Genomic DNA, 22,141 nt, shown 5'->3' on the forward strand with positions numbered 1-22,141 from the left:
ACGGGCAAAAGAAAGGAGGGCCAACGGCACGCGGTGTTCCCAAGCGGTCACCCATCCAAGTACTGACCGCGCCCAATGTTGCTTAACTTCGGTGATCGGACGAGAACCGGTGTATTCAACGTGGTATGGTCGTTGGCAAGGGTCGTACTAGGCATGGAGCATTTCAGGAAATAAAATCGCACGGGGCCAAAAAATGGCACGGGCAAAAGAAAGGAGGGCCAACGGCACGCGGTGTTCCCAAGCGGTCACCCATCCAAGTACTGACCGCGCCCAATGTTGCTTAACTTCGGTGATCGGACGAGAACCGGTGTATTCAACGTGGTATGGTCGTTGGCAAGGGTCGCACTAGGCATGGAGCATTTCAGGAAATAAAATCGCACGGGGCCAAAAAATGGCACGGGCAAAAGAAAGGAGGGCCAACGGCACGCGGTGTTCCCAAGCGGTCACCCATCCAAGTACTGACCGCGCCCAATGTTGCTTAACTTCGGTGATCGGACGAGAACCGGTGTATTCAACGTGGTATGGTCGTTGGCAAGGGTCGCACTAGGCATGGAGCATTTCAGGAAATAAAATCGCACGGGGCCAAAAAATGGCACGGGCAAAAGAAAAGAGGGCCAACGGCACGCGGTGTTCCCAAGCGGTCACCCATCCAAGTACTGACCGCGCCCTATGTTGCTTAACTTCGGTGATCGGACGAGAACCGGTGTATTCAACGTGGTATGGTCGTTGGCAAGGGTCGCGCTAGGCATGGAAAATTTCAGGAAATAAAATCGCACGGGGCCAAAAAATGGCACGAGCAAAAGAAAGGAGGGCCAACGGCACGCGGTGTTCCCAAGCGGTCACCCATCCAAGTACTGACCGCGCCCAATGTTGCTTAACTTCGGTGATCGGACGAGAACCGGTGTATTCAACGTGGTATGGTCGTTGGCAAGGGTCGCGCTAGGCATGGAGAATTTCAGGAAATAAAATCGCACGGGGCCAAAAAATGGCACGAGCAAAAGAAAGGAGGGCCAACGGCACGCGGTGTTCCCAAGCGGTCACCCATCCAAGTACTGACCGCGCCCAATGTTGCTTAACTTCGGTGATCGGACGAGAACCGGTGTATTCAACGTGGTATGGTCGTTGGCAACAGATCGCATAAGCATACACACTTTCATCCACTCAACATAAGTTATACAAATACTCATACGAGTCAACACAACCAATGTTAAATTAAACATCTGTATACATTTTAGTATAACACACATTTTTAATCCATATATTTTTTCTTTCAAACTTAGGTAGATGTCGCTTTTTGTAAATCAAAGATTATTTACAATTAAATTTATTGATGTTTTAAATTTTTAAATATTTATTTTGAATGCAAGTGCAAGTCTAACTTTATTTTTATCTGAATGATGACACTTCTAATATAGTAGGAGGTGACAAAAAAGAGGGATAGGGGTTGTTACAACCCCTTGAAGTAGCTGGCTGCCCTTACTGTCTGAATAGACAGACGTCTCTCACTCAATAAAAATATCATAAGCAGTTTTAAACGGAAAATTGGGTGACAAACGACACGAACGACACTACAATACATACATATATTATACATAATAAAAATTCATTTCACATTTTGACCCCCTTAAATTGACCACCTGAGGAAATGCAATAGATGGGTATATTCATACTAATATGTTAAGTTTGTTTACTTCAATATTCCATACGTTGAGAATTATATAATATTAATTATATATGTACGTACATGCTATCTTATAAACTGTTATTATTTCAAATTTACATTTTAATATACATACGTATTATGCTAAAATGGTACGATTATTATATATAGTCTTCAAGTAACTAATTTTTAAATTAGCATTATCATAATATATACCTTCCCAGAACATGAGCCAGAATCATGGTTTCAATCGCTCGTCTGAATAAGAATATCAAACTCTAGTCATATCATTGTAATTCTTTAGTAAATGTTTTTCTGTTGTACCACTTAATTTTATTACTAAGCGGTTTACCAGAAATAAAGCAGTAAATGCTTGAACTAAAACTGCATTCTTAAAAAAATCTTGTGATTTTGTTTGTGAAATTTTAGCGTCGATAGTACATGAGAAGAGAATGAAAGGGGTCGAAGCCATCGCAAAGCCGCCTAGTGTCGCCTTCAATGTATGTACATACATACAAGTGCTGTCGCACACAATGTGATGGCGAATTTCCGTACAAAATTCGAATTTTCTCTTCAAGTTGCCGGTATTTTTCGATTACGTCCCGGAAAATTGAAATCTCTCGGGAAAACCAGCGTTATTCTTAAAAGGATTTTCCACACACACACACACACACACACACACACACACACTCGCTCTCTTCAAATATTACTTTTCTATAATACTTCACCGTCGTTTCCTGTCATTTTCATACGATCGCACCGGAAATACTCACACGATGCAATATTACAAGCCCGGAAAAGTGACCAATACCGATTTAAATTTTCTCTTCAAAGGAGCCAACTTTTAATCCCTGTCCGGCTGAAATATTAGCCCTGCAAATAAAACAGGGGGGTTGATCAAACATTTTCGTTCTTAAAATAATCGCCGAATGTCTACCCTTGTCCACTGCAACGACGTTTCTCAAATGCTACCTATACTCGTACGTGTACTTCAAGATAATCCCGGTACGAGACGACTTTACCTGACAAAAGAAATGTCTGGACGACAAAGGACTTCGGACGTCGATTCTTTAATACCTGAAAATCGACACAATAAAGCCTCAAGTCGACGAATCAATTTGGGGAAAATAACCTTTGTCGAATGCAACGTTGAGACTTTCATCAGAATACAATACATTGTATGTATGTAGGTTCTAAGATTTTTCATTTATTAATATAATATGTGGTTCTTATTGTAGCGTGGACGTGTAGAAAAGAGAAGAAAGAAGATGCAGTAATAGTAGTAGTAGTAGAAGTAGTTTATTGAATGCACGGACCAAAACCGCGTAGTATTTATACATATCGGGTACTGTCCTCCCATTGGTCGATGAGTCGTGAGACCTTATTGGTTGTTGTATACGGCTCGTTTACACGCTGATGCCTTTTTGAGGCAAACGCATGATCAGGTAATCAGCACTGGTAAGCCAGTGGTCGACGAGCCCATAATATTTACTTTACAGTATCAATAGATTACTTTTTTAATAGGATTAATGGAACAACATTGATTCTTACCATATGTGAACCTACATAAAAGCAACACCTATGTAATAAAAATATAATATTACAGTTGACACTACAAAACATAATCCAAGAGATTTTTTATATGACTAAAAAAATTGTCATATGCTCTTCGATATTTTTTTAAATATATATAACTAGTTGTTTTACCCGGTTTCGCTCAGTATTTGTAATATAAATATCTAATAGTAAATATTAATTTGTTTTTTTATTAAATTTATTTGAATCGAAAAAATAAAATCGACTTATCGTCATAGAAATTTTGACTTGTTTACTATTCCCAACCAAAGTTACTTATAAACATACATATTTACATTGTCTCTTTCGAAATTATATATTAGATATACTTACCATGATGCCTTTACGGGTTACCCCAAGGCGACATTTATGGTCAAATTTGTACATATGTACTGTATATAATATTATTATAAATTTGAAATTAAATTCAAATAAGGCCAATTTTTTAGGAACCGTTTTAATAATGAAATCAGATAAATTGGAAAACTCTGAAAGGAAACGATTGACCCGGATTCACATAAATCCGTAATCTGGCCAGCAACACCGGTTCAGGTCTCGAACTCATGACCCCTCAGATGTTAGTATTATGCGCCTACCACTGAGTTATGCTTCTGGTTTTATTTTTAACTAGTGTTGTGTCCGTTGATTTCAACGGGTGACTTCAGAAAGGAATTGATACACGAATTAAAATAAACTTATATGTTATATATATAAATATAGTGTAAAGTTATTTATAAGCGCACGCATATTAATGCGTCGTTCACCCATTCGAAATGATGAATGAATGTGTGTGTGTGTTTTCATGGTTGTGTGTATGTGTCATCCGTCGCTCGGCCTGACGTTGCACATGCCTGTCGTCACTCGGCCTGATGTCACATGACGCTCCACATCTTCCCCCCCACTTCTCCGCGTCTCCTCGACCACTTGATTCTGATTGGCTGTGTGTCCACGGTCCGGCACATACCGACATACACACATACACAAATCGCGCCCGTTTTTTTATAAATACTATAATTTAAACAATCATAGTGATGAATAGAATAAAACTATGAACTTAAACTATCGGAGCTTCATATCTCAACATTTGTCATAATTCGGTATGGAAACTATTTTTTTACAGTTGATTAGTAACAAATCGATCAGTTGATCAGTTTGGTCAGAAAATACTTCATAAAAATGTTCGTTATATAAAATTATAAAATCAAAAATCATTTCAGTGTGAGCACAATGGAACTTCACATATCAAATTATGAACCAACTGTCAAAATAAACTGACCGTTTAATCAAAACAATCAAGATTCTGGATTTCAATACATTTTATGTATAATATGTTATTAAATTCATATTAAATTAAAATACCGTTCAACCCTCACTTTTAAATTCAATACGCTCGGTATATTCCCAAAGGAGGGGGGGAACAGTGCATTTTCGACATTAGGGGCATTTTATCTTCGACTCGTCAATAAATAATATCAATTTTCCCATCGAAAACAAAATGTATATTTACTTTGTGCGATTCTCGAGACATTTATAGCCCGAGCAAATATTATACAGATACTCGAAACGTATCTATAATATTAAACGTAAACACGTATTCGAATGTACATACATATAATGCATACAATACTTTCTGATGCCATCAAATTAAGCACACTGGTGTCTTTTCATAGCGTTTGATCATCGAAAACATTCTTGTTTCGGACATATTGTAATGTATGAATGATTTCTCATCTCACAGCATACCTCACACGTGTATTATATTATATTATATACGGTATGTATGACTACATTCCACCCAGCAAGGCGGGAAAATGGCCATTACTGGGGACAGGGGTGCAATAAAGCCCCCTACATCCCTGGTCGAATTCCATTCGCCGATTTATCATTGAAACCCAACCTTTTCGTTTTAACTTATACCAAATACTAACCATAGTTATTTTGGTGATTTTTTTTAAATCGCTTATATTATACTGGTACATATACCTATTTGTATTACCTACCTGCATTCTTTAAGTTACTGGTTGGTTTGGTGAGCAATCCGCAAATACTTACAGAATCTAACTTTATTGTTCGCAGCCAACTCGGGTACATTAGATGCCGCACTTTGTTCTCTTCTCCCAAGGCACTCACCAATTTGATTGTTTCGTCGCCTGTTGCAAGGGTCATCAAGCTCCTTAACCAGATTTCTATTAACCTGGATTTGTTTTACTCAAAATATGGTGATCTAGTTGGGCAATTCTTTAATTTGTTTAATTTGATTAACCTGAATTTGATTGTTTACACTCGTGTTAATTTTTTGTTTTATTTTCTTATTATTGTAATTTTTTGTCTGTTTAGACATAATAACCACTTGGAACTAATCTGTAATGTTACTATTGCAAAATCGTAAAATAAATAAAGATAGCTGTGATAGTTTTTTCACATGTAAAAAATACAAAATACTATTACAATACCATTCTAAATTTATTGAATCAGTCTAATATAATATACATCGAATGGTGTCATTCCTGCGCATTTACTTTTATTTAAAACTAGTGGCCCGTATGCACATAATTGTGCTCTCGGTAAAATATCGCAATTCGGATCAACGGAATTAATAATTTAAAATTTAATAAATATTAAAAAAAAAAATTGTCTTTGTCGGCCGATCGCATCGATGAGTACATTGCATCGATCGCGCATGCGCAAAGCCCAAACTATGCCGCGTCTCTTTCCACGATATACGATTCCAAGGGGAGAAAAAATTACGGAGCGTGTTAGCGAACATCAATACGCACTTAACACGCACGCACGCACGCATTAGACAATTATTATATACGATAGATTCGAATATCAAGCTTCTGAGATCCATTTCCAAATTATTAACCAAGTTATTATTATATTATATATATATATATATATATATAAGCTAAGATGTTATCATATAAAGTACATTTGTACTAATTTGGCCATCGGTGTCACCTTGGGGCAAAACCCGGATTGGCATCGTGGAAAAATTTTAATTTTAAATAATTAAAAAAAAACTAAAATAATAATTAAAGTATAATGTAATTACTAAAGGCCGGATAACAAAAGGTGCCGTCTTGAAAAAAACGGACCCAGAGGGTGCTGTGTATTGTTCATTGCAATGTTAAAGGTTCGCCGAATGTTTTTTTTTTTACTCTAGCTTTGTAAATACATAGAACTAAGGCGCCCCGATTCCTAGAAAAAGCACTGTGACTATCCGGTGTCTAGTAATTACATGGTGGCAGTAATCGGCATTTTAAATTATGAAAATCATTTTTACATTTAATCACTATTTATTTCAGTATAGCTATGTAGTTGTTTATAAACTATATAGCTATACTGATATATTTGATTTGAAACACAAACCAAGGATTTGAAACTTCGATATTTAAAAGTAAGTAAAGTTTCAGTTTATTTTAATATAAAAAAAATAGAAGATTGTATGTATATTTTTAAAATTTAAGTTATATACGCGATATAAAATTTTCATCATGATTACACAGTCATAAAACTTGGAATGAATCCTAAGAAAAAGGTTGGTATCCTCTCGTTTATTAACCAGGCTAATAGCTAAAAGCATTCTGCGTGGACAATATTAATACGTGTCACACTGCGAATGTTTCAATGAAAATCATTCACCAGCACCCCTCCGATACAAAACAAGTTCATCACATGAAAAAAGGTTTATTGCATCATATTATACACACGTACATATGTATCTATATGTAAAATTACATATAACTATCCACTCAATGTTGAATTGTTTTTGATATTATTAATTAGACTATTATTCACGAAGTTATCCGTCAAATTTTTAACGATGTCCTCTTTGGTCGTTGACGATGATTCTTCCTTTTTCTTGTTTTTGATCACTTTTTGGCATATTTTACTGTCATGAATGGTCTTCCTTTCGTCTGTGGTACCGTTGCCATAAACCCTAATAAAATGTTCATCGTCGACGATTTCGTAATTATAGTTTCTATACGTGTAAAGATTGCTCTTCGTTTCCATCGTGCTGTAGCGAATCGCGCAAAACACCGGCGGCAGGGCCTTTATACCGCTCTCCTCACTCATTTCACTGTAATACACGGCCTGCAAATAAAAATCGAATCATTAAACCTGGAAGACTCCATCTGCCGAACATTCGATACGTTTCGAATTTGAAATCTGAGTATTCTCAGAAGTCGTACGCAGTACGCATGATATTTTCAAGGATTTTGTGCGAAAATAATTCTTCGCATTAAAAATTCAGGTTCATGACTAAAATAAAATATCGCGTCCTTAGAACACAGTGATGATATTTCTACATACATATATATATATATATATATATATATATATATATATATATATATATATATATATATATATATATATATATATATATATATATATATATATATATATAATTAAAAAACGTGAGGTTTTAAATATGGCAAAAAATCAGGGGAATTGAATATAAAAATGACAAATCTTTACAATCGTACTTTAGTTAACTATATTTCAATTGTAAATCTCTTTGACTTTTATTTTCTACTAGTGTTTAAAAAAAATTGAAACCTGATATGAAATTTTAATCATTATTTATAACTTTTAATGTCTACTCATACTAGCACAGCACGTACCAGCAACTGCACGTAACCAGCAGTACGAAAAGTATTCTTTGCTACATTTTGTACGGACATATTCATATCTAACGTGGCGTAGACGTAACATCAAGTAACAGCCGACAAAATCTATTCATACTATACAGCAGTACATGTCACCGTAGCGTATCAAGCAAAATCGGTTTTCTTTGGTCACTGTGGAAATATTCACGCATGACGTGACGTCATAGTAGCGAGTGCACGCGTACAAACAAAAGTGCGCATGCGCATATAAATATTTTCGGAAACGTCCAATTTTACTCGACGATACTACGCAAGCAAAATTGCATATTTTGCCTTGCACTCAGCCAAAACTTAACTGAATATGGCGAAATCGTGTGGTGCTGGATAGTATGAATATAAACTGTCCTTAACGTGAGCTGCAGTGCTGTACTGTAGCCGTGAACTACTGGATAGTATGAATAGACATTTATACGTTGAATCGTCAAAGAATCAGTGGGGTATAATAAAAACTGTATTACTAAATAAATTTAGCCAATGGACTATTCATCTTTGTGCTCTAAGAATGCGATATGTGCGTATGTTTGTATACCTCATGGCCTCCCAAAGTGTGAGTAGCAATACGAGCTAGTTTATACGAATTTTTCTGTTTTCCTTTATAATCGTTATCCATATGTCTGATCATGTCTGCCTTTGATGGCAGCTTGAATTTTCCTGAAATGGCTGCAACTGCATACCTCGCCTAAAATGAGAACCACAAATATATATCTCAATTTAAAAATCACAAATACATCTCAATATATCTCAATCTACAGACCTGCATGTCCATCATTGGCACGGCGCAACACAGTTGAGGAACACCTATGAAGAACATAGAAGGATGCTGCACGTTCACAACATGGCGGTACAATGGATACATATAAATCCTCTGGATCTTCATACCACAACTGTTGTCCAAGAATGGGCAATAATAAGCGTAACCTGCAAAATTTTATATGAAATAAAATAAATATTGCATTGATATCGGGAATCCGTAAGTGTGTAGAATTAAAAAAAAATCAGATTAGTGATTATGGGTCCAAACTTTTACCTGTACAGTACAAAATGTCATCGATAACTTCGCTGGTGCCATCTTCGAAGATGACAGAGTTTTCAGTGAACTCTTTCACGTCTGGTCTTTGTTCATAATGTGATGGGAACGGACTTTTGATCGGTTCTGAATTGTGGTGACTGATAATAAGCTTTTTGCTTACTTTGGCCACGTCTACTGATATGTCCATACCTGACGGTCCAGATCCTATCACAAGCACAGTTCTGTTCCTGTAACGGTCTGGAGTTCTGTAATTATGACTGTGCTCCTGGGTTCCTATAAAATTGATTGAAAATGAATGCGTCTAGAATCAACCAATCATGAAAAACCCAGTATTTAAATGTGTACCTTTGAAAACATCCAACCCTTTGTATTCTGGTATGACGAACTCACTATAGTGACCGTTGGCTACGAATACATAGTCGAAAATTTCCGTGGTCTGGTGTTTGGTATCCAAGTTCTCGTAAGTTACTAACCATTTTTCGTCTTCAAATTTCACCAATGTTACCAGGTGTCTAAACTGAAAAATAAAACGTTATTTTTGATTTTTGTCTTATAATGACTGGGTAATATTAAGTGTACACTTTTATACAAACTTTGATATATTTATGAAGTTCGAAATGTGTGCCGTAACTTCGCAAATAAGTTAAAAATTCTTCGTGTTTCATGAATGTTTTATAGTAACTGGGTATTGGAAAGTCTGGAAATTCCATGACATTTTTGGGGAGATTTGTTCTGCAAATTAAATCCACAAATAAGAAAAATCTTTATCAAAACGTTAACCAAATTTATTGTTTTTCATCTCATGAAGGCAAAATTAAGAAAAATCTATAAGGAACAAATGCTTCTACATCGACTTGTATTTAATTACCAGCAATTTGGAATTGTGGAAAAATACACTATATTAGTACCTACTAGGGATTTAAGTCTACCATCAAATTACATTTACCGGTAAACGATAAATAATTCCTGCTAGTACCGCCTTACCGGTTTATAACAGTTAATAAAAAAAAAATCCTATATGTACATACATATGTGGTTAATTTCCCTAAAAATGTTAATTTATTTATTTATTTATATATTATCTCAGCTATCAAGCTAATTTAAAAATACATCTCAATTACTTAACTCTAAAATTTATAGTTAACTTATATGTACTGTCCCTCAAAGAGGTGTCTCTTCGCACCTCGCAATCATGCATCCATGGTCTTAGCAGACCGGATACACTCAGGGAGGGCATTATACATGAGCACCCCCTGTGAAAAACACCCCCAGCTGTCTTATTTTTTCTTACTCTACTAATCTATGTATCTAATCTAATCTAATCTATGTATTGAACCGTAAAATTTTTTAAATAAATCTCAAATAAATAATGTCGTATAAATACATTTGTAATAATAAATAATCATAATTGAAACAACCATCTGATCGCATTTATTGCGACTTGGTTGGTCTGTGTTGCCACTCTCAAGCGTGCATCAGTGTAGCCACTTTTACAAACGCATCAGTAGTGCTGCAAAAGTTTACTATCACTATGTTATTACTATCACTATGTTACCACTGAACAAAACTTGACCTATAACAAAATACAAATATATGTTTTCACTGCCATGCATACATCCTTTTCTAATCGTTTAATATTCAAAATAACCAAATTCCAGACTACCTAATTCACAATATGCCATTTGCATCGATTTTTAATGAAATAGTATGCCTGCCAATGCCGGCTTTACACCCAATGGCGCCCTCGGGCATTTTTTTCTAAATATCCTTAGAAAAAAAATTCGCCTTTGGCGCTCTAATCTAAAATTTCGTATGGCTTTTGGCGCTCTAATTTTAATTTTAAAGCGCCTTTGGCGCATCGAGCGGCGCCCTAACTTATTTGGCGCCCTCCGGCGCCGCCCGACTCAGCCCCCCCCCCCTAAAACCAGCACTGATGCCTGTATATGTACTTAATTCGCGATAAAATAATGCAAAATTTTAAAGATTTGATGGTAAGCCGGTAATGTAATCCCCAATAAGTACTCAAATTTTCAACCCTAACCAAATTAGCAAACAACTCATTTAAGGCAAACGAAAATAATCAAAAAATATCATAAAAGTGATTGATTACTATAATAATTGTATTACAATGAATGGTCATATGTTAATATGAAAGACCTGGTATCAGCAATACAAGCAAATGTGAGATCGTCTAAAAATAAAAATGAAGAAATTTGGTTTTTTCCTTGAAAGGTTAAGCACCTGAGCAAAAAAATACAATACTAAGCACCCCGTCAAATATACCTCTAAATAAAATAAAGTAATAACGCACTCTAAAAGAAATGAACAAAGAAGAAAAGATGATTGAGGTATCTCATACGACGCGAGGGATAATAATGGGAAATTATCGATCTGCTGTACATATGTATACATATCTACCTGGAATATGCGATACCGACCTGAGGTTTTTGTACATGCTGGACATCAAAGGAATACCATATTCGTCCACCCCAACGTTGTCGTTGTATATCCATGTGCCTCCAATGTCCGAGTTGATGTCAAAGGCGACCACATCTGCTCCTGGAAGTTCTGAAGTGATGTGGTGCAAGGAGGCCAAACCTCCGACACCAGCTCCAATCACGGCAATTCGCGTTCTATCTCTACAACCTTCAAAAAAGTTCAGAGTCACTACACACCTTGATTCATTTAAGTTCAATAGCCGCAATAGGGAAGAAACCTTAGTAAATAAATGACGACACCTTAAGATTTTCAAGGTTTTACATATTTACATATGTATGTATGTGCGTAAAGTAAAGCGGTCTCTTATTGGAATGTTCTAGCCTCAAATCGCAATATTTCTTTATTTTAAATTATCATGTGAAATATACAAAGTTTCATCGAGTAAATGTTTTTGTAATATTTACTCTTTATCTGAATAAAATATAACATGAAAAAGATAAAATTAAAATCTGGCGAAACGAGTGGGGGGCGGAAAGTCGAACATATAAGGCTACAGGATAATGGCAAAGGGTTAGCTGTCACCGACTCCAAAATTTTTAAATTTTTAAACATGTTTATTACTCATCACTATCGAATTAGCGGACACAATTGAAATCTCTATCGATGTCCAAACCTCGCAAAATGGCAAAATTAAGAGTTTAGGAAGGAATGTCTTGCGAATAAATAATAATTATAAAAATAAAATAAAATAAAAAGGGAAGAAAAAAAAGACGATGCGACTAGAATACCAATAAAATAAAACAAATTTCTTACATCATTAAGACCATTCTTATATACAAACATAGGTATTCTCATATATGTATGTATGTATAGTGAAAGCTGTGTAAAAAACCTATTTATATAAAAGATGTATGTATATAGAAAGATATATAGGTATAAAACCTACTTTAAGAGCAACTTTTTCAGCAGTTAGATATAATTGGAATAAATTAAAATAAAAAGACCGTTGGCGTTAGAGTGGACGGATCAAAAAACTTGCATTGGCAGTTGATTCAGGTCAAAATTTGCAATAAAACTCGTTTCGTACAATCAGTCTTCAACTACAAATATTTTTTTATTCCATCCATTGTATTCATATTTACACGTTCGAATAATTTTCAATATTTCAATTAAATTGTAATGCCAGCATAATTGAGAGTTTGTTTCGTTTTCGTAGTAAATTTGTACATGCAAGACGACAAAGCACGTTACGAACATGTTTTGTATTACATTTATTAGAACTACAAAAATATCAATATATTAAAGATATGAATCAGTGTATCCATTTCGTCGTATTTTCTTTACGAATATATTTTGTTGATAAAGGTCAAGTATTTCAGTGTTACGATCAATGTCAAGTTTATCCGAGTAGCCGTTTCGTGCTAATGAGATTCAACCAATCACAATCGCGCAACATTTAAAATTTTAATTTTACTATTAATTAAATTCAAATTCGACCAATCATAGTGTCGTCTACACGTCCAATCAAAACGACCCGCACACGTGGCCGGAAAAGCGAACGTAAAAGCGATTTATTTGTGCATGATTGCAATACTTATTTTAAATCAAAACAACTTACTGAACGTTTTTTTTCGTGTACCATCACAAACATGGCACGTTTGTTTCGGTCAAATTGCGGTCGGACAAAGTTGTTCGAGCGTTGAGTTCGTTAGGTTTGAAGTTCTAACCCCGTATCTCGTTAAATTTACACTTCGTTTGAACGGTAGACACCTCGGCACAAAGGAACGGTCAAGTGAGAATATTTCATATTTGAAATAATAAATAAAAGAGCACCTTCCCCTTATGGTTTCAATATATCGTGTCGATGTGTCTACAAGATCCGGTTAATCAGCCGAGCATTTTAAAATTTGCAATAAACTAAAGGGAATTAATATCATATAAGATATAGTGTGAAAAAGATAAAGTTATAGGCGCTTAAACAATTAAAATCTGACAACACGAGTGGGTGCCGGAAAGTCAAATATATAAGGCTAATGACTAGAGCGCGGATAGAGACCGTGCTTTTTCCAGGAATCGGGGCGGTTTGGCTCTATTTACAAAGCTAGAGTCCAAAAAAAAAAGGTTCGGCGAACCTTTAACAATGCATTTACAACAATTGAACAGTGAACGGCGCACTCTGGGTCCGCTCTTTACTAATGACTAAAGAGCGGACCAAGTTTGCGCGGTTCTTTGTTCATTGTTCGCCGTGCATTGTTCATTTTTATGATGAACCTTTTTTTTGCACTCTAGCTTTGCAGTTTGCCCTGTTTCCTGGAAAATTAACCCAAAACGCCCTGTTTCCTGGAAAAAGCACACTTCCGGTCCTACCTCTACTAATGACCACTAAACGCCAAGATCTCCAAAAATTTCGCAATCTGAGACGTGTTATTACTAAAGAGCGGACCAACTTTGCGCAGTTTATGTTTCATTTTTCGCCGTGCTTTGTTCATTTTTATGATGAACTTTTTTTATGCTCTCTAGCTTTGTAGTTTACCCTGTTTCCTGGAAAAAGCACTAGTTATTACTAGAGGTAGGATAGTCACAGTGCCATTGTTCGGCAAACCTATAACAATGCATTTACAACCTTTGAACAATACACGGCCCCCTCAGGCTCCGGTGACTAGTTATTACGATTATTTTTCACCATAGAACTATCAGAATCGATTTAAATTTCTATCGGTGAACAATGTAGGAATTGGAAGAATGTTGAAATTTCGCCTGAATCATTAGCGAAGTGAAACATAAAATAGCCGTGTAATAAAAATGATAGTCTTTCAAAATTACTTCATTAAGATTAAATTTTCTTAATGTTTTTTGCTCAAAGACATTCCAACGGGTGGTTTTGGAAAAAAATTGTACATTTATGGCCAAAAAGATGTGACGCTATTTATAAAAGTTTGTTTTGATAGAATATGAAACTAAGAACAAAATTCTATTATCAATTCAATTTATCTAAGCCGTGGTCTTTTCAGAGACGCGATATACATAAATATATAACATCAAAATCGATCAATATACGCAAAATTGACTCGTATAAATTAAGGTCAATTAACATATATACATATAACATAACATATGATGCATATGTAAGTAGTTCAAAACCAACATAAATAAATTGCCAATTGTAGAATCATTTCTGCGGCGCGCAATAAATTGAATGTAATACCTTTAAAAAATCAAGACTTCAATCAATCAAAATTGTTCCAAGCCAAGCATACTTGGGTAATCATTTAACCATAAACTATAGGTAGTGTAAAATTTATTAAATTTTTATTATTCATAAACCCCTTTTGTTATATGAAAGTAAATACTTTACTCAAACATCATATTTAACTTATTTAGGGTTTTATCCTTAAGTAAAGCAAATACTTGAATCTCAACCAAGTGCAATGAGGAAAATTTTACATAAAGTATTTGTCGATTCACTTAAAAGTATATTGTGTCACTTAAAGTGAAGATAGAAGGTCATACACGTATTGCAAAATGTTTGCACAAACCGTTGTCGATGCCCTACTTTTTAAAAGTACATATGCATACTTTTATATTGACATATGTATACTTAAAAAAGACAACAAACGCTATTTAGTAAAACAAAACTGACCCTAGAGATTCTTTAGATATCATCATCATCATCATCTACAGCCGCTCACCATCCACTTCTGGATGAAGGCCTCTCCAACGCGCTTCCAGTCGTCTCTGTTTCGCGCAACTCTCATCCATCTCACCCCACACATTTCCCTAATCTTCCCTGTGGTCTTCATTTTACCCTTTTGCATTCTCTCGGGTACCATTCAAGCACTTCTTTTGTCCACCTTCCGTCCATTATTCCGCCCATTGTACAACATGGTAAATCTTCACTAAACTTTCAATAGTTGACTGCATTGGTTTTATTACAAAAAAAATTGCTTACCTTTATGGGTTGGGTGCACAGTATGCGATGACAAAATAGATAACGCCACAAAAGAAAACATCAATATGATTCGACTACTATTCCTAGAAATCATCTTAACGAGATTATTTCAAAAAACTTATGGTGAAAAGAAATTTGTGCAAGTAATAGGAGTCGAATCAAGCAGATGTGTGAATTAAATCAAATTCATATCCGGCTGGTTGTTAACATTACTGAAAAGAAAATATTCATGAAATTTTGTGATATTTATGACGTTAATCAGATATATGTACAAATATGTATGCTCAGAATTTCAGTGGCGTAGTTGTCAATATAATAAATCAAAGACATGCCGTAATAGTTCATTGTATGTCCCTACTTCCTATAATAAAAATAGTCTATTAGCATATTATCGAAATTTTAAACTAGCTGTGAGTTAATTTACATTTTGAATAATGTGGTCGGTTAAGACTTTAATGGTTTAACTCAAGGCCGATTTGAAAATTAAATCGTCAAAAAGGTCAATGATTTCACGTTAAAAGTTTTACATATGTAGATGCTAGATTCAAAAAAACTTAAAATCAATTCGCCTCTTTATTAGTATGCTTATTGAATAAAATTTAACAACCAACATTAATCAATCGAGAAGAAGATACTCAAATAGTTTTGAACATTTACTGCGATAATTTTAATTATTTAGAAAGAGATATTTTTAAATTCATTTTACTGAGCTTTAAAAGATTTATTTGATGCCACATTAGTCTAGATTTATATGAGCCAAAAATGGTCGAACTGCATATGTAGACTGAATAGAAAGGCGTTTAAACTATTAACAGACATTAATGGCTTGACTTTGTCTTACTTTAATCTTCATTTACCACCACCACAAATCAGAATTGCTTCAACCGTTCTACATACGAATATAGCAATTGCACAATCTTAAGTTCATGGAACTATTTTCGAAGTACACGTTTCTCCGGAAAAAATATGATATTATATTTGTACAGCACACATCTTAAAGATGAGTTTCTGCTTTATTCAAACAATTTCATATACTCGTTAATTTTACAGTTTCATAGAAACGTATTACTGAATAAAAAAAAACGAAAATTACTTAATATATTTAGTAATCTTCAATTTAAAGAATTTTTTAAACTTTTAACTATTTATTGGTTTTGAAACTTATCGTGTATTAAAATCAGATTTTAACTGAAAAATACGATGTACATATATAAAAAATTGGGTTCCCGGATGCTTCCCGCTTATCTATTATATCGTCATGACCCAATATGATAATAAAATATTTTTATATCGAAAGAACTCTTTATCTTTTCACATTTGTGTACTTAACTTTACATCTATCGAAAGTTTGGGAAAAAAATCAAACCCTATATATACATATGTATGTATATATGTACATATATTTGGAACCCAGATGTCTACACAAAATGTGCCAGAAATAATACTTAAATATGTACTATAAAAATAATAGATACTTTGAAATAGAAATAGTAGACAATGAATACATATGAAAAGCGTTTCAAATTTTATTAATTTTTTGTGAATTTATAATAAGTACATACTATAATAAAAAGCCAAATTTTAAAAATGTAAGCGTTATTATTTTTCCAGGTTTCAAATTGATTGATAAACAAGTAAAAACTTTTAGCATATTTTTTCTCGTTTTATATTACAAAATAAATAATTTTAAATTAAATCCAAAAAAAATTCTTTAGAATCTTAAATATATGTTCGCTAGACAAAATAAAATACTGATTTATGTATATTTAAAAAAAAAGCGAAACTAAACAAAAATTTACTATAAAATTAACGAAACTAAAAATGTAAATTAAATGCAAACGACCAATTGCATTATTTTCCGGATTAAAAAAATCAATTAAATATATACGACGTTTGAAATCACATATAATATATATTGTGCAAATAGTGGGATATATATTTTTTTTAATTCGTACATTAATATCATATTTCACAAAAATTTTGAAATAATTTGCATCCTAAACCACTGCATTCTAAAACATACATTTTGGGAAATATATTTATATTATAAATATATATAATAAACTTGTATCTGACTTACAAAAATACAGGTCCGAACAGAACGAGGAGACGTCCGTCCACGGAACCGACAGACAGGACAGTAAAAATTTTCTGTTCAAAAATCATTAATAAGACCGATAACAGCACGCGTCACAGATCATCATCATCATCAATGGGCTCAAGAACCGAGAACGGGTTTGATTTTAGATGGTAAAAAAACACTGCCAAAAAGTTTTGCCGGGGTGACCATGCATGCGCTACTATCAATTACACTGTTAAGTTTCTTAGCATCGTCTGGTCTTGCAAAACAAGTTTTTTTATTGGTTCATTTATTAAAATCTCATTTTTACTTTATTTTTTGTAACATTAAATATAAATATACACATTGGGTGGACTGAATCATTCTTTCTGCGAATCGAGAATACGTCAATGCAGGATGCCGTAGCGTCATTACATTATAAAATGATCTGTCAAACTTTTCGGGAAAAGGAAAACCAATTAGATATTCAGTAGTTCAAGACTGTTATTACTGATATGATTATCATACCAGTTAAACGTAAATACGAGATTAATTTTATCGTGGAATTTCATTTTTTTTTTTTGAGGATTTACAGGTGTTTGATTTGATCTCAGTAATATATGAAATTCATAAATTTGAATAATATAATAATAACCAAAATAAATAACATACGCTACATAGATTAAGTTTTCTAAAAAAACAAGTCTGAAATTAAAATCCGCTTTACTAATAAATTAAAATTTCGTCAACTTATTAAATTTAACTAATCATACACGACCTAAATCTATGCACTTTCCTTGAGGAATTTTTCAACATTTTCCTTAAACAATTATTTTAGCATTTTCCTTGGCAAATTCCTTGCGCGTTTTCTTTTATCTAAAACTCTAAATCTGGACCTTAATGTAAGAAATGCAAACATGTCATATTGTTCCATTTGCTCAAATATGTACATATGTCACTTGACATATTTACATTTTACATTGAATGACATAGGACTAAAAAAATGTATAGGACTAAAATGACTATTTTAGTCCTATCCTACCATAGATTGGAAATTTCGTCGTTACATATTGTACGACCCTCACGTGCAAGACACACGTATTTGGACAGTGTTGAAAATATTTTTAAAAAATACTCCGATCTTTCAGTTTACCTTGTTCTTTGTTATATTTGATACTATTTGTATGTATACATATAAATTTTAATCAAATTTATATGTATTACAAATAGTATACATATAAATTTGATTAAAATTTTGTTTATCGATTAATTCGTATTGACATGACGAGAACAATGGTTTTGGGAGTAATGAAAATTTTAGTTATGATGGTTTTTGTGTAAGTTTTGTTTACGCCAGAGGCCAAGAGGACTTGCGGAACTTTTTGAGTGTGAAAATGGATTTATCCAATAGCGAAAAAATCAGTGAAAAGTGATCCACAATAGTCTGAAGAATCTGACATTATGAGCTATCTCACACTATAATAGGACTAAAAATATGATACTTTTCAAGTACTTTCCAATACTAAGTTTGTATTTGTCAAACTTGACAGACACATCTAAAAATTAAGGTCCAGATATATGTATAGTACAGAGTGGGATGCAAACAGATGATATGTACTTTCATTAAATGTATTCTCTTTCGAAGTAACTAATTATCTAATTGATCTCTTTATTCTTTAAATATACGAGAACATTGAATTTAAAATCAAAGTTACATGCATTCTTCTTTATTATTTTCTTTTCTTGATATCCAATCATATACACAAAACGTTTTGTAAAAGATTGGTTATCTATATACTCTCAATATAATGTTCTATGAAAATCATAATTTTAATTGTATACATTACAGTAAGGAATACAATAGAGAATGAATTAACCATTTATTTTAATTAGCGCAAAAATTAAAATACATAGCATGGTCATAAATAAATGGCGAATAAGAACCAATGAATCAAAATCGACTCACCTGATATTTGCATTAAGAAAGGAAACTTGTCCAGTAGTAGAACTGAACGGAAGACAAATCCTACAAAAGGAGTCAACTAAATATTTAGGAATTCATTTTGACCGAAGACTTACGTGTAAGGAACATGTTTGGAACAAAAGCAAGCAGCTCGGTATCCAACTAAGAAAACTATATTGACTGATTGGTCCCTGCTCAAAATTACTCACATAAAAGACAGTACTGAAGCCAATATGGATTACAGATATGGGGTACTGCCTCACACTCGAATATAAACATCCTAGAACAATTCCAGTCCAAAGTCCTAAGAATGCTGGTAAACGCCCCATGATTCGTTCCAAACAAAGAAATTAAAAAGGACATAAAAATAGAAACTTTCAAGGCAGAAATCGCCAAAAGAACCTCTCAGTACATGGAAGGGCTAATTAAACACCGAATAGGCTGGCGACCGACCTACTAGGGGAGCAGATGGATAGCTACAGACTAAAAAGGATCAGAACATCAAATATACCAAAAATATTCAATTAGTAAAAAAAAACCGAAGTTAGACATTGCTACTGGATAATTGATCTAAATCAAACCGAAAAAAGAAAAAAATCGATAACCAATCATATACACAAAACGTTGCGTATATGATTGGTTATCTATGTACTGTCAATATAATGTTCTATCCAATCATCATTTTAATTATATACATGACAATAAGGAATACAATAGAGAATGAATTAACCATTTATTCTAATTAGCACAAAACTCAAAATACATATGTACATATATAGTATGGTCACCACAAGGAATCAGAAAACTTCTGACGCATTATACCGGGTATTCCCTCGAATATAATCATTAGTAGGGACGACATTGACTGGGAATATAATCGCACTGTTTGCTTTTCGCACTTTATTAACATAAACATCGTGTGCTAATGCAAAATATAAACGAACAATCTCATTTCCAATTATTTGCACAAAATCTCAACTTGTTCTCAAAAAACTCGTTCTACAATTCAAATAGGCTAATACTATTCGTGACTTACATTATTTATTTTTTACAAATATTAAAAAAAAAAAACAGTGAAGAAGTTGCTTGGCATCTTTTTCCCTTCTCGTCTCCAATAAGCACAGTCATTAACTGGGTATCCATGCTGAAATTAACCTAGTGTTTAATTTATTCAACACACTTTTTCAATAGATATTTAAAACTTAAGCCGATTTTATTAATTTATACAATCTCCTGAAACAATACAGTCAACTCTTGACTTTTTAGTAAAGAATGAGAAATTATGTGTTTTAGACCAAATCTCCATTTAACCTCAAAATATATCTGTCAGAAGAAAAAAGCATTTACAAAAGATTTTCAGTTTTAATAAGAATATGCTTAACCTATGATTTCAAAAAATAACATACACTTACTCTGCATTGAAGTCTTTTCCAATATAAATATTTAATCGAATGAATTTCCCAACGACGAACTGAGAATCACTAACATCTTGTTTACGTTACATTGCACACACTCAATTGTACGTTATCTTTAAACCAAACACCAGCTGTGGGTAAATCAAAATAAAGATTTCAACGGGGAATTTATTGTTTTTATATAATGCAATAATAATTTGAATGCATATACAGATAGTCCTCGATTTACGACTATTCGAACTTACGACCTAAAAAAACCAACGATTTTCAGAAAACTATTTTTAAAAAATCACTATTAAATAATGGCCTGCCGTTACCTACAGCCACTGCCTTTAGGGAGAAATTAAATGGCGCATACGTCGAGATATTAGTGAATGTGCACATTTTTAAATTAATATTTGGACGTTTTATATTAAATTTGACTTACGACCGAGGTGCAAGAACGTACATATCTCTGTCGTAAGTTGAAGAATAGCTGTAGGTATTACAAAACTGAAAACTTCATTAAATTATGTAATTGCTATAGTTATCAATTATCACAGATATTTTGATAAACTGCAAGTAGAAAGTACATACATATTATGTGCCAGTGACGTGCCATGAAAATCTACCTGTTTTTATCGCTCAGTTTTACTTACGTGTGCGCGAGCAGGATACAAGGAGACTCGGTATGACGTCATCTAGATAGTCCCCTTGTATCCTGCTCGCACGCACGTAAATAATTATGTGGGATAAAAATATTTAGATTTTTACGGTACGCCACTGATGTATGTATGTACATATATGTATACAACATATAATATTTACATGTGTTCATGTTTGCAATGATAAAAAGATTTGGTCTCTCTTGACTGCCAAAAATATTTATAAGCACCGCATACATTCGTAGCTTTATAAATAATATACATATGTTGTCAGACCAATGAGCGAAGTGAAATATAGAAGAGGCTTGTAAAAACATTTTCTGCACATCAATAAATAAAGAAACTATTATATAAAAAAATTATTATATACAGTATGAGTTCATAAAAGGAAGATATCTAAGAAGTGAATATAAACTGTCTACATATAACAGTGACCCACTATTTACATATATGTATGTACATACATACATATGTATGTATAGAATGGATGAAAGATAGATTGAGTGTTAGAATGTTAGTTGATAGATGTAAAGAGTAAAAGGAAGACCGCAATGAAGATGGGTAGACGAAATTGGGAAAGTTTGTGAGGTGAAATGGATGACAGTTGCGCAAAGCAGAGACGAGTGAAAGCATATACATATGTTCGGGCTTGTGTCAGGATTGTGATCGGGATCCAGAATGTTGAAATGAAAGGCGTCCTTCTTTCTTTCTTAAATTTATTTATAATTTAA

General features: G+C 33.6%; 1 protein-coding gene and 6 non-coding genes across 10 annotated transcripts; all 7 read right to left on the reverse strand.

The window, feature by feature from the left end:
- Positions 1-18: 18 nt before the first annotated feature.
- On the reverse strand, positions 19-137 carry LOC143921821 (5S ribosomal RNA). Its single transcript, XR_013261493.1, has one exon. It is a non-coding gene; the product is annotated as a 5S ribosomal RNA (ribosomal RNA).
- A 79-nt stretch (positions 138-216) lies between these two features.
- Positions 217-335, reverse strand: LOC143921822 (5S ribosomal RNA). The gene has a single exon (XR_013261494.1). It is a non-coding gene; the product is annotated as a 5S ribosomal RNA (ribosomal RNA).
- A 79-nt stretch (positions 336-414) lies between these two features.
- Positions 415-533, reverse strand: LOC143921823 (5S ribosomal RNA). The gene has a single exon (XR_013261495.1). It is a non-coding gene; the product is annotated as a 5S ribosomal RNA (ribosomal RNA).
- A 79-nt stretch (positions 534-612) lies between these two features.
- Positions 613-731, reverse strand: LOC143921837 (5S ribosomal RNA). The gene has a single exon (XR_013261509.1). It is a non-coding gene; the product is annotated as a 5S ribosomal RNA (ribosomal RNA).
- A 79-nt stretch (positions 732-810) lies between these two features.
- LOC143921824 (5S ribosomal RNA) lies at positions 811-929 on the reverse strand. Its single transcript, XR_013261496.1, has one exon. It is a non-coding gene; the product is annotated as a 5S ribosomal RNA (ribosomal RNA).
- A 79-nt stretch (positions 930-1,008) lies between these two features.
- On the reverse strand, positions 1,009-1,127 carry LOC143921826 (5S ribosomal RNA). The gene has a single exon (XR_013261498.1). It is a non-coding gene; the product is annotated as a 5S ribosomal RNA (ribosomal RNA).
- Positions 1,128-6,907: 5,780 nt separating this feature from the next.
- On the reverse strand, positions 6,908-21,260 carry LOC143921552 (senecionine N-oxygenase-like). Of its 4 annotated transcripts, none has more exons than XM_077444899.1 (9): positions 21,194-21,260; positions 20,764-20,897; positions 11,380-11,587; positions 9,535-9,673; positions 9,287-9,458; positions 8,939-9,214; positions 8,666-8,829; positions 8,441-8,590; positions 6,908-7,333 (listed from the first exon to the last, which is right to left on the reverse strand). In XM_077444899.1, the coding sequence occupies exons 2-9, from the start codon at positions 20,768-20,770 to the stop codon at positions 6,983-6,985; spliced, it is 1,467 nt and encodes a 488-aa protein (XP_077301025.1). In that variant the 5' UTR covers positions 20,771-20,897; positions 21,194-21,260; the 3' UTR covers positions 6,908-6,982. The 4 variants fall into 4 exon arrangements, with proteins under 4 accessions (XP_077301025.1, XP_077301023.1, XP_077301022.1 ...); XM_077444897.1 differs by lacking the exon at positions 21,194-21,260 and adding an exon at positions 15,330-15,541 and having other exon boundaries at positions 6,909-7,333; positions 20,764-20,905; XM_077444896.1 differs by lacking the exons at positions 20,764-20,897; positions 21,194-21,260 and adding exons at positions 15,330-15,541; positions 17,410-17,643 and having other exon boundaries at positions 6,909-7,333.
- Positions 21,261-22,141: the final 881 nt, after the last annotated feature.

The sequence above is a fragment of the Arctopsyche grandis genome, chromosome 13, assembly GCF_051622035.1.
Source record: "Arctopsyche grandis isolate Sample6627 chromosome 13, ASM5162203v2, whole genome shotgun sequence".
Classification (NCBI taxonomy): domain Eukaryota; kingdom Metazoa; phylum Arthropoda; class Insecta; order Trichoptera; family Hydropsychidae; genus Arctopsyche; species Arctopsyche grandis.